The sequence below is a fragment of the Fomitiporia mediterranea genome (assembly GCF_000271605.1).
Source record: "Fomitiporia mediterranea MF3/22 unplaced genomic scaffold FOMMEscaffold_6, whole genome shotgun sequence".
In the NCBI taxonomy this organism is placed as follows: domain Eukaryota; kingdom Fungi; phylum Basidiomycota; class Agaricomycetes; order Hymenochaetales; family Hymenochaetaceae; genus Fomitiporia; species Fomitiporia mediterranea.
The window spans coordinates 2,330,359-2,345,715 of NW_006760391.1; the positions used below are offsets into that span (position 1 = coordinate 2,330,359).

Below are 15,357 nucleotides of genomic sequence, written 5' to 3' on the forward strand. Positions count from 1 at the left end.
TACAAGACACCTGCTATCTATTTCATTTCATATTGTGCTCAACTTGGAGTGCACAGGCAATCATCTTGTTCATTTGACAGCATGACGATTGACAAATATCATACATCTTGACGGGAGGATTCCATCGGTAAAATAATAGATGTGACAGACTAACTTGATGATGATCTAGGAATAGAGATAAGGCAAGAGTAATCCACTACTGCATAACCTCAGGCTTTTGCGAAGGCGACAAAGAAGATCTCCGGGATGGAGGCCTCATCCGGGCGTTGATTTTGCTGCACATACTTTTCGTTGCGATAAAGACCCTTAAATATAAAGCATTTAGGAAGTCAGCCGTCTTGATGACTGGACCAGAATCCATATCGCCGACGCCGAGACGCGCTGTATCGGCTAGCGTGATCCGATCTTCTTTCTGACCACAAATGAGGACAATCAAACTACTGCAGCGCCTGGTCTAGACTGATGGCCGGGCTACTCCTACTAATATCCCGTAACGTGCCCCTAGGAGTATAGGACTATATTCAGACGTCATTAACAGCGAATAACATATTCCCCTATCACGTTCTCAAAGCAGTACGAAAGTTAGTCCACACCTTACACTCGTATGTTCTGGTCGCGATACCAAGCTGATTTGCATAAATATGTTTAAATTGATCATTTAACTAGTCGAACATGAAAGATGAGTGTGTAGCACGCCTGTTGAAAGTCAAATACTACAATGGTCTGCTCCTTAAACAAGAAACAAGAAACAGCTGCAGCTGCTCCTAACATACCCGTACCTAGTTCAACACGAGCAGTCGTCCTGCAGGACTATGTCTCAGCAGAATATGCGTTGGATCTCTGGCCTTCTCCCGCAGGAACAAAGAATTCCCGATTCCCGATCCAATCCCAGAGGACTCGCTACTTGTGAGGGCGTTGTACTAGTCGAATGATCCCGGTGGGCCTTCTGTTGAGCAAGTCGAACAAGAACGAGCAAGACGATATGTCTGCTCTTCTGCTTGGTACGCCATTCCCAACTTATGCAGCACTCGGTCGAGTTGCGCAGATCGGAGGTGGAAAAGGGCGTGGACATTACAAGGTGGGCGACATGAGATTGTCGAGGTATTCCAATCCCATTGGTCAGAATACGCCGTCGTGAAGAAGGACAAAGCGAGACCCAGAAAGTAAGCTAACTCAAATGTATCTTTTGAGTGGAATGTATGCGAGCTATAATTGACATATATTTCTAGGGAGATACCTGGCGTAAACATCAGCGCATATCTTGGTGCACTTGGAATCTCTGGAAGAACAGCATATTTTGCGTTGATGGGAGTGTTGAAACCCGAGGAGAGTGATACTCTCGCCTTGAGTGGTGCAACAGGGTAAATTTCTTCAGTTATCCAACTGACCAAGCTTACAGCGTCATCGGAAATGTAGCCATTCAGTATGCTAAGAAAGTCCTCGGATTGGCACGCGTTATCGGAATCGCTGGCACAGATGAGAAGTGCACCTGGTTGAAGAGTATCGGAGCGGACGAAGCGGTTAACTATAAGAGTACAACATTCGCTCAGGACCTGACCAAAGCGATACCATATAAAGTCGGCTTGTAAGACTTCCATTGCATGTTTCCGGTTGACCTGATCTAAACTGACTCGATGCGCAGGTAATTTGATAATGTCGGTGGATCTATCTTGGATGAGATGCTCACGCGCATGAAACCGCACAGAAGAATTTGCCTAGTCGGAGCAATGGCTCCTAAGCACCTCCTTCTTCCTCCCTTGCTAAAAAAGCGCTAAGTAGTATCACAAGTCATGTCGAAGGTCAACGAACCAGTAGTCATGAATAACTATGCGCAGATACTCCTGAACAGATTGATATTGGAAGGTTTCACAGTTAATGACTACCTTGACCTTATGGGTGAGGTAGAACAGGCGCCTGGTGCGGTCCTCTGCTTGGGAAAACTCATCTTGCATGGAGCCGAGATGGTAGTCGACATACAAGGTCGTCTTGAAGAGATCCCGCGTGTTTGGGGTGGACTTTTCGCGGGCGTAAACACTGGAAAGCTGGTTACGAAGGTGGCGGATTAGGGCAGATACATGTGACGAGCAGTTGGGTATCACATTGGTTGATGCTTTAATGCGAACCTACAACTCTCACAGCCTCTTCACATATCAATTCCCCATATAAGAATTTCCATGCTTTCCTTCAACATATAACTACCGTATGCTGTCTCTTTTCGCTACTAATCAGACTTATTTTTCTGATTTACCGTGCAGACGCACACTTTTGGCGTATTTAAACCACTAATTTGGGACTATGTCGAACTATATACTAAACTGTTCCAAGATAAACGGTATGCACATTGCAAAGCCTAATGGCTTAAAGGCTTATGTCACCTCTGCTATGACCACCAGGATGAACGATACTTCCTACATCCAACCCTTGCCATGACCTTGAAGCTTACCAAGATTCTCTGGATCCGAGCCTCCCAGCAGGCCACCTAGAACATCACGACCTAGAACACCGCCACCAACACCACCTAGAACACCACTACCAACACCACTTACAAGACCGCCTCCCAGCAGGCTACCTGGAACATCATCACCTAGAACACCACCACCAACACCACCTAAAAGACTGCTTCCTTCGGTCTAATGAAAGCTACAGTCAGAATATTTCATACAGGAACTGTGTTGAATTAACTGACAGAGTCCGACAAGTCTCCAAGTTTACCCTCTGGATCCTGGTTCAGAGGAAGATCCGCGCTAGAAATGGATCTTACTGAGCCTGGTATTCCGTCGAGCGGGTCTGAAATGGGAACCGAAGTCTGGGAAACAGGCAGGGTTGAGTCTGTAAGTGTCGGAAGGGGCAGCAAACTCGTTATAGGCACATCCGCTGCAGAAGTTATTGAACGTTTGCATAAACTAGACAGTGAGTAAGTAGGGACTGACTTGGAATTGGCACCGTAGGAATTGGGAGCGACGTGGGTAGCCCAACGTCACCTGAAGTAGGCAAGTCTGCAAGCGACTGCGATTCACGGGAAGAGACAGGCAAAGCCTCTGCAAAATGGATGGAAGAGAGAGCGACTGCAACGAGAGCGAAGCAACGAGGGATCATTGTAGCAAAAGAGTGGCGAATATAAATGCTTAGAAGTTGGTCTTTGAGGACTGAGCGAGGAACTCTAGGAGTATGAATGAAGTAACCGTACTCTCTTAGACTTTATATACCGGTTTCAACGGTCGCAGCATCTCTTATGATGTGCTTAAGATTTATTCATAGAGAAGCACCAGAATCCTTGCAAAGCGAATCGTGATGTCGCGGAGGTAGTCTCTAGGCGGGAAGCATACTGCTTGGAAGTAATCAGGCATTTGATCTGACGTATGCATGCATATCTTCAAACATTGCACGGATGCGAACTATGAAAGACATATCGGAGTGTAAGTGGAGCCGATGAGTTTGCATAAACAGCAGAATAATGATGCCCGACCAATAGGCTCCTCGGAAGGTGCAATTCGAGTTGATCTTCAAGCTGAATAGAATCCAATAAGAACAGGCAAGAAGTCTTAGAGATGCATGTAATTATTCTCCTACTGAACTTCCGCACTGTCATCAACTTTATCGTGAACAGTGCATATGCCATGATATTTTGGAAGGAATGACTCACGATGAAACTGAATTGTTTGACGTTGTTGGATTAGTAACATCAATAATTAGACTGATGACCTAATCATTTATTTCTATTTATTCAACCTTGCCGATCAGCGCCGCGTCATGCCTCCGGTCCTCCTCCCCTAGACTTTAAGTACAGGCATTGGACGTTCCTTTAAACACCAATTTTGTTTTCCCCTGCATTTCTTTCCACATCAAAAATTTACTTAAAAATTTATGTATCTAATGATTATATGTATAATACTATATGCCTGAATTTTTCCAAGCTATTAAGTGTTGTAAAAAAATTAATATGAAGATAAGAAAAAAGTGAGATTTTGTCACGAAAGTCGTTCCTTTGAACACCCCTGTGACACTCCATCACACTGGCACGCATTCAACCTGTCCACCCCTATCTTCTCAACTTGCACTCCTACATTCACTCTCGGCTCACTCCTCTTGCTCTCATTTATACAGGCAATTGTTCTATAGTCATATCTGTACCTTCAGGCAAAATTCCTACATTATTTGTTGTGTCTTCACAGGTCTAGGTTGTATTCACCACATCCAGACACTACTTCTTCTTTGTCAAGGCCCCTCTCTCATATTATGTTGTCCTGGACTTGTTTTTTGTTGGTCTAGAAGGTCTATGGCTCTAATAAGCCCTTGGGAGCCCTTCCTCCCTCTAAGTAGAGCATTTAGCCTGCCATTTGGCAAGCTCTTTGTCATAGTGAGTCTTGATTCATTTCCATTCACTTTCAATCATATTATTAACTTCCTTCTTCCTTTTAGCCTCCTCCTTTCTTGCCTGGACCTCCTTCTCTTCCCTTTCCCTGTATTCCTTCTTCTGCCTGAGCTTTTCCCTGGTCTCATCTGAGGTCATAATCTTTGGCATTCCATCATCAAATATTCATGAGTTCTCTATTGTTTTTCCTTTCTCCTTCTTGTATAGAGCATTCTAGAGCCTAGCATTAAGAAGGGAGGCCAGAACAAGCTGTGCTGACCATAGAATAGGACTGTTAAGAGATGAGGAACAAAAAGAGAGAAAAAATTATTTATTTAGCAAATGTTACAGACTAATACCCTCAACCAATGTGTCATTAGGACTGTAGGTCAGTGTAGATCAGTGCAGATCAATGTAGATCGATGCCGATCATTTTACTCTCTTGTCACGCTTTTTGAGCATTTTTAACAAATTACACAATATTAATTTAAGGACTGGTCCATTCAATATGATAAAACATACATATTGTAGCTCTGAAGTAGAGGAATACAATAATATAATTTTTATGTTGAACACTGTAGCATAAGTAGTAGTAAAAAATTTGTCAGTAGTCTCATATTTGGAATTCATTCAATTTCAGCAGTATTGAATTTCTATACACTTTTCTACTGAATCAATTTCCTTCAGAATTCATATATATATAGTACATGTATGTATCTACATTTCTCTATTTTTTTGAGTTTATTGGTTGAGTTATGCATGAATTAGAGGGGGGTGTTCAAAGGAACGTCCCCGTTTAAAGGAACGACCAATGCCTGTATGTCGTGAGGAAGTTTTCCCCGCTCCCTGTCGACTTAACTCGGGCATGTCGAATGGGCCGCAGATGCAAATCCTATTAAGATAGCGCTGCACTTCGACTTGCTCGTATCGGGTTTTCAGAGAGCGGGCAGACTGACTCGATGACGTGAATATCGGGGTGGTCTTGTTGGCAGACAAGCCAAGTACGACACGGAGGGATCGACTGGTCCGTTAAGATCCTCATCTATGCTGCCTCAACAAAGTAGTTCGTAGTGGGAGAATTCCATGTGTTTTGTAGTGGAAAAAGGGCCATTATTAGTATTACGCAATAGATTTCTCATCGTTCTGTATTTCAATACATTTGACTTTGAATCGTGCTCAAGTCTCCACAGCAGGGCTGGTCGTTGAAAGACTGGAAACTACCTTCCACGATAAACGTTGCACGATGAAACAAATTGATCGATGGAAACGAATAGATTGCACTACCAGTCACTTGCTATTATTTCATATTGTGCTCAAATCGGAGTGCATAGGCAATCATCTTGTTCATTCGACTGTATGACGATTGACAGATATTGTACATCTTGACAGGAGGATTCCATCGGTAAAATAATAGATATGACTAGACTAACTTGATGATGATCTGGGAATAGAGATAAGGCAAGACAGGTCTACTACTGCATAACCTCAGGCTTTTGCGAAGGCGACAAGAAAGATCTCCGGGATGGACGCCTCATCTGGACGTTGATTCTGTTGCACGTACTTTTCGTCGCGATAAAGCCCCTTGAATATAAAGCGTTTGCCGAGGAAGTCAACCCTCTTGATGACTGGACCAGAGTCTGAACGTGATTTCCAAGCGCGTACTATTCGTGACCGAGTGTGATCATCGGAAACATTCCATATGAAGTCATCAAGACGTCCGTTGAGCAACTCATATAACGCGAGAAGTACCTCTCCAGCAGTTATTCCGCGTTGCTTAGGTCCAATTTCAATGATCCATGGGAAATCTTGGCTGATAATGCGGACATGACCAGTAGCTGCTTGCGTTAGAGGGAAAGAAAGCGCATTTGGACCGACGAGAGGGGTCTCCTGACGAGAGATCTTGAATTCTTTCGGTAAAACACGGACGTCCCAGACTAGAGTAGTATAGGATGCATCAAGCAGTGAGTGAATCTCGGATTGAGGCTGGCTTGGAGGAGGGTTACGAGTAGCATAGATCGCAGAGTTAAACCCTGAATAGTGGGCTGGAGGAAATACACATTAAGTTTGAGCAATCTTCGCTCCGCCAGAATACTAACGTGGAAAGTAGATACGAACATGATACTCCTGTCGAGCCTGAACTGGCCGAAACAAGCGATGGAGGCGTTTGACTTCCAGAAGCTGTTGCAGTAGCACTGTGGAGCGAGGGAGAGCGACAGTGCGACCTTGGAAGACCAGACCAATGGTGGCAAGTACATGTGTCTACAACAGGTAAGCCAAGCGGGACAGTCTGCCACTGCGGCGAGCTCGTTTGTTGGCTAACGTTATGGCGTAATGCACCGAAGGGGTTGGAAAAACTTCGATAAAGTGCAGGAGTGCGCGTCTTAGTTTCCTTGCTTTTCATCTTTGCAATAGTAGGTGACAGTTGTAATGATAGTGATATAGCGAGATGGCGGGAGGTGGGTCAAACGGCTGACGATTTGGATTTAAGTCCCGTTTTGAACACGGCCAACAATGAACGTGGACCAAGAACTCAGTCATATCAAGGAAAAGGTAGAAATACATTCAGATAAAAGCAACAATCAGGAACTGGCCGTCGTCTCCTCCAAAGACTTAATTTTCTTCGTTTTCTCTTTCTTTTTCTTCTCTTTCTTGGTACTCCTAGCGCCCAGTTCTTCATTGCCTTTATCGTCAGGCTGCCTTTTACCGACCATTTCCAACTCAGAATTGAGACCATCCTTGACAGGGTCCGTCGCTGGATTACTTTCCTGGTCTTTCTTTGATTTTTCCTTTTTCTTCTTCTTCTTGACCGGTATGTCATCACTCGCGTTGTTCCTCATGGTCTCTGTAGGCTCTGAGGAAATCTTCTCTGTTTCGTCAGATTCCCGATGCTTTCGCTTTCGCTTCTTCCCAGACTGCTGGCAATCATTATTAGCGCCAAATGAAATGAAATGACGATGGCGTACCACTGTCCCATCGCCTTGCTTCATCAGGAAAGGAGATTGTTGCGGCTCCGTCAGTGGCGGAGCGCTAACACATTTATCGTTATCGTCCTTCGACCTATTCTTATCATTGTTTTTCTTCCGTTTCGTTGTCTGTATTGGTTCCGAGTCTAGCGGGGTGGTCGGCTCTTTCCTTTCAGCGGTTCCATGCTAGTAAAGGACTTCAGTATACATAGGAAACGTATGAGCCATGAACGTACCGCCTTCATCTTTTCTTCCCTTTCTAGGACATCTGTCCTCTTTTTCTTCTTGGATTCTCCGTTCGTGGGCGCATCATTTAAGTGCACATCGACGACTTCCGCTTCCCTGCGCTTTCTCTTTTTATCCTTTTTTAATTTCTTAGTCGGTGTAGAGTTCATTACATCAGCTTTTAGTATGGGAACCGTGGAGTCGTCTAAAAATGTAAATGATTAGTCCATCAATGTTCAAGATTCACAAGCCTAGAAGGATTAATGTGTGCCTTGAGATTGTGGCTGCGTATCATAAAACTGAATACTAAGGCAAATCGAAGGCATTGATATTGAGCGCTAGACGGGGCTCCTTGAGACATGCCCGGTCATACCAAATGGAGCGAGATAAAGACGGGGAAGAAAGTACGGGTTCCGTCGACAAACTCACCTTCACTACCAACAGCCACTACCCTGTCTGTCACATCTCCCGAAGGTTTATGTTGAGTCTCCTCTTTCGGCTCAGACGGAGATTCCGAGAGAACAGGTCCATTTGTTAATTCGTGTCCCGGTGTTTGCACTTTGTCTCCACGTGGGCCAATTGATCCATTTTGTTGCTTCTAGGTAACATATATACCTATATTAATGAATGAGCCAATAGTAAAATTTTGCAGGAACACCTACATTCTTTTTTCCCTTGTATAATCCTTTCTGGTATTTTTCTGCTTCAGAGATGCAGGATGTATGACCTTTCCATTCGGCGGAAGTATGAAATGTTTTGCTGCAGTCTACGCAAGTGAAAGATGAATAGCATCTGTAAGAGTGCGCGTCAAGTTTTGGCTTCTTCACGACGTCTTGGCAGGCTACGAAAAGTTGTCCGGGTTGAGTTGCACAGACCCAGGCGGTGGAAAGTTGAAGGATTCACAAACCGTCACACCTTCTTCAGTCAGGACACGGAACATTCTCAATATAGAAGGATACTTACTGAAATGACACCATCAGCAGACTCTTGTAATCGATGCAGGACTTGGAGACGATGGGGTCAACACTAGTTTGCAACCTTTTGCGAATTGCCAATTGGAAAAATAGGGCGGTCACGTGAGAATTGCCTCAAGTAACGTATGGAAACAACAACACTTCAATTATTATTTGATCCTGTTCAAATGGTGCTTATCATCTCTTCGCCTCCGCCTTACCCAGCGCCTTTGACCACCATCGATTGTCTCAGTGGTCATCCTTCGTCCCGCTAATATATGGGGCTGTGATCGTCAATTGGGCTGTCAAGGACAGCAAGCCTTCAATTAATACCGTACGCAATTCAATCACACCGCCTCGGTAGAGGGTCACTTCGAATATAAGCGCCTCCCCGCCTCTCGTCTGTGCAATCTGGCACCCGGCTCTTCCTAATGTGACGCTGCATACCGCATTGGTCATGCATGATGTGAAGTTCATCCTGCAATCCTAATAGAAGATAACATTGGTCGAGATTATCATGGCTGTAATCCTAGTTTGGAAGCTACGATTGTCGTCTGCGCGACTACAATCAAAAGTCAAATACAGTGTTTGTGGTTCAAGTCATCTATCACAAAGGAAGGCTAAGAATGTCGAAGAAGTCGTCCGGAACTAGAATCCAATGTACGAAGGCAGAAGAGAGCGGGGAGAGGGTGGAAAAGCTTATTACAAGATTTTTGGTATATCCTTCTCGCCGTCGAGCATGTGATATCGAGCGCTAATAAATTTTCAACAGAAGGTAGCTCTACAGGACCAAGATGATCATGCTGCGATTGATACCTTGACCAGTATCGGACAAGAAAGCAGGATTGCAGAGGCCCAGCTTGTCGGTCATGTGCCAGGGACGTGGGATAGCGCTTCTGCTCCGTTCGTCGTATCAAGAGTTTGAGGGTGCGCACTGACGAAGCGCAAGCGTAGAAGAACCAGGCGGAACGGGTTCTCCATCATGACCGACGGTTCGCGAGCCACGGGGATCTGGATAGCGGTGAGTGTCGCACCCCGCATGGGCACGCTAGTTCCCCTTCTCGACGACTCGACGAGGATTGAGATATGGTGACGGGAATCTGGCTCAGGAGCCTGTTTTCGGAAACATGGGATGTGTACGACGAGCGACGCTCTTGCCTAGGTATGGCAACTATAGGCGGGAGCGCAGATGAGGCTGATTGGACAACGAATGTGGGGTAAGTATTGCGATCTCGACCGCCGCTCAATGCTGTACTTACGCATCACATGTAAGCTATTGGATCCCTGCCTCTGATGAAGACGGTGTGATCTTGCGGGGCAATAAGAGTACTGGCACTCGTGCCGTGCGGCTAACTCTCGCGGCTGGATTAAGGGAGCCCGGCAAAGACTGATCGACTCCGATCTGTGCTGCTGTGAATATTGAGGCGGAGGTGTTGCGTAGCGTGTTTCCTTGCGAACATTTGGAAGAGGGACTGGTTGCATAAGGGGCGCCATACACTCTGCAACCCCGGGTGGATAAGCAGTGGTAGTCTCGGGTTGGTATGCCCGGGGAACAATGGTAGGAGTATACGTTGTCATTTCGTTTAGGCGAAGAGCGACGAAAGACTTGACGAGAGGTGCTGGGAGGGGTAGTATACGTCGAGTCGCCGTTTCTTCCTTCCCTTATAAAGCTATACATGCTATAAACCGTGCACTACTACAGGCCTTATCACGAGCCCTTGTCTCGCATCGCATTACTATTGATATTTATGGATGTAAAATTTGTCCTCATCGCCTCTTGTCTTCCCGGCGTCTTTATGCAATACCGGAGAAGGAAGGTCTGTTTTCCATTTAAGGAAATGTCTACTTCTGAATTTTTATTTATTTATTTTTCCAGCTCATCTTAGAGTATACCCTATGCTCTAGCTGCAGAGAACTTAACCAACCATGTTTCAGCACAAGGTTCTCGTCCCGGAAGCAGCACATCCCCAGCGTATTTGTCATCCTTTACGAGACCGCGGAAGATGATGTTCGCTCCCAGCCAATCTACACGGCGCAGGAACTTGCCATGCTCGACCTTACGCGTTGCGACTGTTTGTGTCATTGAGTTTTTCTTCTGTGCTTGCTCTGGTCTATTGGTCGTGGTGAAAAGTGCCCACTCCGCGTCCGTAATAGGTCGGGCGAGGCCTGATGTGAGCGCCGTCCATACGTCGCCACAGGTCACGTAATGAGGAGTTCCCTTTTTTGCGAAGAGGGGGCGGAAATCCAGTTCAAATGTCCATGGATGATCCTGTGAGACTAGCCGCATATGCGTTGTCGGCCGCCGTAGAGCGCTCTCGTTCCAGAACCTTGTATATGCTTCTGAATTGATTGCCTGCTCAGGAGGGACTCGGACGTCGAAGATTACCCGTGTGGTGTCCATCGCGAGAACTGGATGTAATTCGGGCCATCTAGAGGACGCTGGAGCATTCACTGCAAATTTGTTCATCAGAAACCCCCTCTCATCTGGATCAGAAATGGAAGAGCCTACTATAATCCGCCTCCCAGAGCACACGCCGCGGTTTCGCGGGTGCGGGTGTCGGTGGCGGTGTGAGAAGGTATGCTTGTGGCTGTTGAGCGTAGCCCCCGAATGACCACCGCTGCTGCTGCTTCTTGCGAAGCTTACGCTGCTCCCTCGTAGCGTCCGGTGTGAGCGGACGAGCATACAATGAGTCAGGTCTTGGCTGTGGGATGGGATAGAATTGTGGGTAGTAGTACTGTGGCGCCCTGCCAGGGGAATACGCATGGTAGGTCATTTCGGGAAACTTCCGGTCGTCGGAAAGATTTGGCGAAGTTTACTCGGAAAGTAGTACAGTGGATCGACTTGTCATGGAGAAAGTTCGTAAAATACGCTTTCCTTTGTCCTTCCTCGGTTTCTCAGCAGAGATTGGCGCTTGTGAAAAGATGCAGATGGTGCAAGCATGTGTATTCGAGCAAACTGGACGTTCGAGCGGCTCATATGTGCAGTCTAGACAAATTCTCGAAGACGATGTTACCCGTAAAGAGCAAATTACTTTGCGCATCCGCTGCCTTGGGCAATTCACCTCAGGCTAGGCTTTTTGGTAGTCCCCGATTGGTACCCCCGGAACCCGACATACCCTCATAATGACACTGCCCTCTAATATTTCATTATTGATAAATGCTTACTATATTACGGCAGGCTGAGATGTTCACTTTGTGGACCATGCTTCTTCGCGCCTATTACTATTGACATTTACAAATAAGGAAATAACTATCATAGATGGATGTTATACATATGCAATACATGCAGAAGGTGTGTACACGCATTAGGTAACTGAGAAACACAATAACACACGTACTAGTCCACTTTGCAGCAATATACAGGGGGTATCGGCGGCGAAACAAGCCAAGTATGGCAGGAGTGCCACAGGTAGGACCTCGCCTCATTCACTTTCAGCGAAATGAGCGACCCACGTCTCAGTGCATCGCTCGCTACCGGGAAGGAGGCGCTGAGTAGATAGCCTGTACCCTTCGTCTCTTTCCAGACCGACAAAGACAGTCTTCCTCATGAGCCAGTCTAGGCGGACAAGCGATACATTATTGCCACTTCCAATTTGCTGCCTGGCAAGATCGACTAGATACTCGTGGCGTCCCCGCGCAACCCGGTCGGTAGCGGCCATGTCGCTGAGGTGCGCCCAGTCCTCGTTACTTATTGACTTAGCGAGTTCGTGGTAGAGATGACTCCAGACGTCACCACATGTTACTCCCCGTTCGCCCCCCTCGAGCGCCTCACCTGCCCTGATGTCGATCACCCAAGGAAATTCGCGCGAGACGATTCGGAAGTGCAATGGGCGATCCCTCGTTACCCAAAGGGCACCATAGTTCTGATATACACTTGGGGGGACGATGTGGCAGGGATCAATGTTCAGATCAAGAGTAAAAGAATTCTCCCTTGCAGAATCCCTCGCAAGTAAGAAGTGAAGGCTAGGGTTCCTGGGGGACTGTGTTATGGAAACTATGAATAAACAGTCAACCCTATGAAAGAGGAAAATCAGAAGATCCGACACCTACACTGCAGCGGATCTTCTCTAGATTCAACCTCCATTGCATTCGACACATATACTCGTGCATTTGCATTGCGTGATCGGGAATTGCGCTGAGGGCTATTGTGGTTATATGCGCCCCCAGTGTTGGGAAAGCTCCTACTAGAGCTTGAGTCCGGCGGAGAAGGATACTGTGCATTAGAGTAGGGACTAGTGTGGCTGCCCCCAGAGCTGCTCCTGGCATGGCTGTACGGGTCACGATAATAGGGTACTTGGGCAGACATGGCTTCTCCTGTGGATACAGCTGAACAGGCACGAGGCGTTGCAGTTAATTGCCTAAACACGAGGGGCGGGGGGTGCGAATGAGGGGAACGGGACATTAGTGAACATTCAGAAGTTAAATAGTATATTTGAAATATTTACAGGGTGGGAGAAGACGTCACGGGAGCCCCCCGTTCCTGACCAAGCAATTGCATCACCAAGACTCTAATGCACACCGTCCAGACCTCGTGCTATAATGACGAAAAAGGCTCGGGAACAGGAAAGAAAAAAGCACAGCAAGAGATCCAAGGATAAGCGCGCGGAAGACCGGAGATATGAAAAATGCGCTTAGAGTAGCGAGCGTGAAGACATTCAGTCGGTATTGGAAAAGCTGGCTGCGGAATGAAAAGTTAAGAAACAAATGACGACGGGGAGATCAGACCTCAGCAAGGGATGCTACTTCGCAATTATACGTGCAGACATACCTCATCGCAACCGAGTCATTATGAGGCTCTGCGTACACCGGGGATGCACATGATTTACTCAGCCCTGCACTGGCTGTTGCACCAGTACTACACACCGCCTCGACAGGCCAGTGCAACAAGTTTGTATATTATTTCCTAAATAGGAAGCGTCGCTTAAGCGAAGGTCGGTTTTTGATGTAACTGCCTACTGAGGGGGCTGACAAAGGGCGAACTACGCGAACTCGAGAGAGGCCTCCGTTGGTCCGACTCGTGCCGCCCTTTCCCGCGACAACAGTGCGAATAGAGAGGCTGTCAAAACCGAGGTATGCCTAAACCTATACAAGCAGGCAATGATGCCGAGATGCTGACGTGAGACCTATTGTTCCACTATGAATAGACTAAGCGAACTGAGCCCGATCAGCAATCACACAACAAACAAGGCTTACCCGACCAGCACAGAGAGTGGCAGAGAAAGCGACAGAACCATCAAACAGGGGTTTTGCGCGGAAAGTCGGATGGACATTGTCGGGTACATGTTGGCAATTCGCGATACCGATTTGGAGGAAGACGTTCAATCAACGAATGGGACGACTCGGGTTTGTTTGTCTTTATTGACGAGTTCGTATAGATCGAACTCTCGCGAAATAAACCGCTTGCGTTACGGGCTTTCCACTGCTTTTAGGAACGACACCCACGTGGAAGAATCCGCGGTAGCCCGCATAAAGTGAGGTGGCTATTGAGCGTTCCAATTTTGTCTTGCTTACCTCGTAAGATGATGTGTTGTTATGTCCGCCACCGAGACCGTTTGGTGTTGTGATCTCGGGTAATCTGCTTCCGTTGGTCGCGTCTAAGGCACAAATATTAACTATCTGGCGTGATCTTAGTCAATCTTGACAAGACCTGATACGCGTGATCGAGCTCAATTCGATACCTTTTTTTTTTTTGAAATACAGAGGACGCTCGGCCTCGTCGAAGCAGGCTCCATCCGTTCATAGACAAGACTTCGAGTCTCATAACAAAGCTTCTTCCGTGTCGGCACATGTATTTCGGACCCACGATCTCGCCACATGTCCTTCATCTAGCAACACGCCTATTAGATTCGGACGAAGCTAAGATCGAGCTATCCATCGAACGTCGAGCCAGATTGCGGAACAAAGATGCACGCTTACGAAGTCAGCGAATATTGATTCCCTACCTTTGACAGTCCTTTTTTCGTTAGTTCTTTGGCTTCTGGCCCTGATACCCCATGTCACAGTACCGGATCGCTGACAACTTGTCCCGAGGACTATGAGAGCTACCATTCTACGCCGACACGACTGGATGGGATCATCTCCAATGTGCATGCATCAGGGTCCCTGCAGGCGTTAAGTTTCTAAACAGAGCCTTGAGTCCCAATGGAGCATGCAAGCCTCGAGTATCGATCGCTGCACTGCAGTCGTTATTGTCTACAAAACGGAAATCAAAAGATTGTATAGCACATTACAGCAAACATGACTGGCTTACGCAGGAGGATCATTGGGCAATACACTGCTCTTGTGATCTATGCACATCTCTGCTGTGATCAGCTCCACTGTCATGTTATACACGCATCCCGCGATATTAGCAATGAGGTATGCCTGACAATCATACATGGACACGCTGCAATCCCTATGAATAAACAACACGTATTAGTATCAGCCAGCATAATGCATTTGCTATTGAAACAACCTGGTGTACCCAATAGGTTAAGCTATTGTACAATTAAAGCACGTAGCGCCATGTCTGCCGCGAGAGCGTCGATTCGTCCCGACACCTCCCTATGTGTTCCGAGGCGAGGAACCCGAGGCACAGCTATGAAACGGGAGGTCAACTCTGCACTCATGGAAATGCTTCGCGCAGGGACGATGTCTATGCCCAAAGGCGCAACGTGTTGTGGAGCCAAGCGCTTAAGGGAGCAACTAGACGCTCAGGCGCTGTTTGGGCCTATCCTCAGCCTTACCGTGTCAGTAGCCTCCAGACGTGTATGCTGGCTTCCAAGAGCCGGCGTATTCGAATGATGAACGACAATGGAGCGCAGCAGCTGCATCCGAAATTATCTCTTAACAGCATGTGCCAATCGATGTTGATAGTTGCGAAACA

General features: G+C 46.9%; 6 protein-coding genes across 6 annotated transcripts; 1 reads left to right on the forward strand and 5 right to left on the reverse strand.

Annotated features, from left to right (window-relative positions):
* Positions 1–718: 718 nt before the first annotated feature.
* On the forward strand, positions 719–2,066 carry FOMMEDRAFT_156433 (NAD-binding protein; the record flags this gene model as incomplete). Its single annotated transcript, XM_007266714.1, has 7 exons — positions 719–906; positions 955–1,078; positions 1,141–1,163; positions 1,230–1,361; positions 1,400–1,577; positions 1,706–1,718; positions 1,780–2,066. 7 exons carry the CDS (start codon positions 719–721, stop codon positions 2,064–2,066), a joined length of 945 nt encoding a protein of 314 aa, XP_007266776.1.
* Positions 2,067–2,408: 342 nt separating this feature from the next.
* Positions 2,409–3,096, reverse strand: FOMMEDRAFT_156434 (uncharacterized protein; the record flags this gene model as incomplete). Its single annotated transcript, XM_007266715.1, has 3 exons — positions 2,409–2,630; positions 2,687–2,874; positions 2,931–3,096. 3 exons carry the CDS (start codon positions 3,094–3,096, stop codon positions 2,409–2,411), a joined length of 576 nt encoding a protein of 191 aa, XP_007266777.1.
* A 2,740-nt stretch (positions 3,097–5,836) lies between these two features.
* FOMMEDRAFT_156435 (uncharacterized protein) lies at positions 5,837–6,752 on the reverse strand (the record flags this gene model as incomplete). Its single annotated transcript, XM_007266716.1, has 2 exons — positions 5,837–6,393; positions 6,467–6,752. 2 exons carry the CDS (start codon positions 6,750–6,752, stop codon positions 5,837–5,839), a joined length of 843 nt encoding a protein of 280 aa, XP_007266778.1.
* A 178-nt stretch (positions 6,753–6,930) lies between these two features.
* FOMMEDRAFT_168139 (uncharacterized protein) lies at positions 6,931–8,542 on the reverse strand (the record flags this gene model as incomplete). Its single annotated transcript, XM_007266717.1, has 7 exons — positions 8,503–8,542; positions 8,447–8,454; positions 8,202–8,380; positions 7,969–8,137; positions 7,551–7,744; positions 7,315–7,500; positions 6,931–7,263 (listed from the first exon to the last, which is right to left on the reverse strand). The coding sequence occupies exons 1-7, from the start codon at positions 8,514–8,516 to the stop codon at positions 6,931–6,933; spliced, it is 1,083 nt and encodes a 360-aa protein (XP_007266779.1). The 5' UTR covers positions 8,517–8,542.
* Positions 8,543–9,125: 583 nt separating this feature from the next.
* Positions 9,126–11,459, reverse strand: FOMMEDRAFT_20241 (uncharacterized protein). The gene is made up of 3 exons (XM_007266718.1): positions 10,369–11,459; positions 9,766–10,309; positions 9,126–9,709 (listed from the first exon to the last, which is right to left on the reverse strand). The coding sequence occupies exon 1, from the start codon at positions 11,254–11,256 to the stop codon at positions 10,387–10,389; it is 870 nt and encodes a 289-aa protein (XP_007266780.1). The 5' UTR covers positions 11,257–11,459; the 3' UTR covers positions 9,126–9,709; positions 9,766–10,309; positions 10,369–10,386.
* Positions 11,460–11,707: 248 nt separating this feature from the next.
* Positions 11,708–15,202, reverse strand: FOMMEDRAFT_168141 (uncharacterized protein). Its single transcript, XM_007266719.1, has 9 exons — positions 14,947–15,202; positions 14,743–14,886; positions 14,174–14,684; positions 14,004–14,109; positions 13,686–13,911; positions 13,261–13,626; positions 12,938–13,170; positions 12,543–12,850; positions 11,708–12,486 (listed from the first exon to the last, which is right to left on the reverse strand). Exons 7-9 carry the CDS (start codon positions 12,988–12,990, stop codon positions 11,915–11,917), a joined length of 933 nt encoding a protein of 310 aa, XP_007266781.1. The 5' UTR covers positions 12,991–13,170; positions 13,261–13,626; positions 13,686–13,911; positions 14,004–14,109; positions 14,174–14,684; positions 14,743–14,886; positions 14,947–15,202; the 3' UTR covers positions 11,708–11,914.
* Between the last annotated feature and the right edge of the window lie 155 nt (positions 15,203–15,357).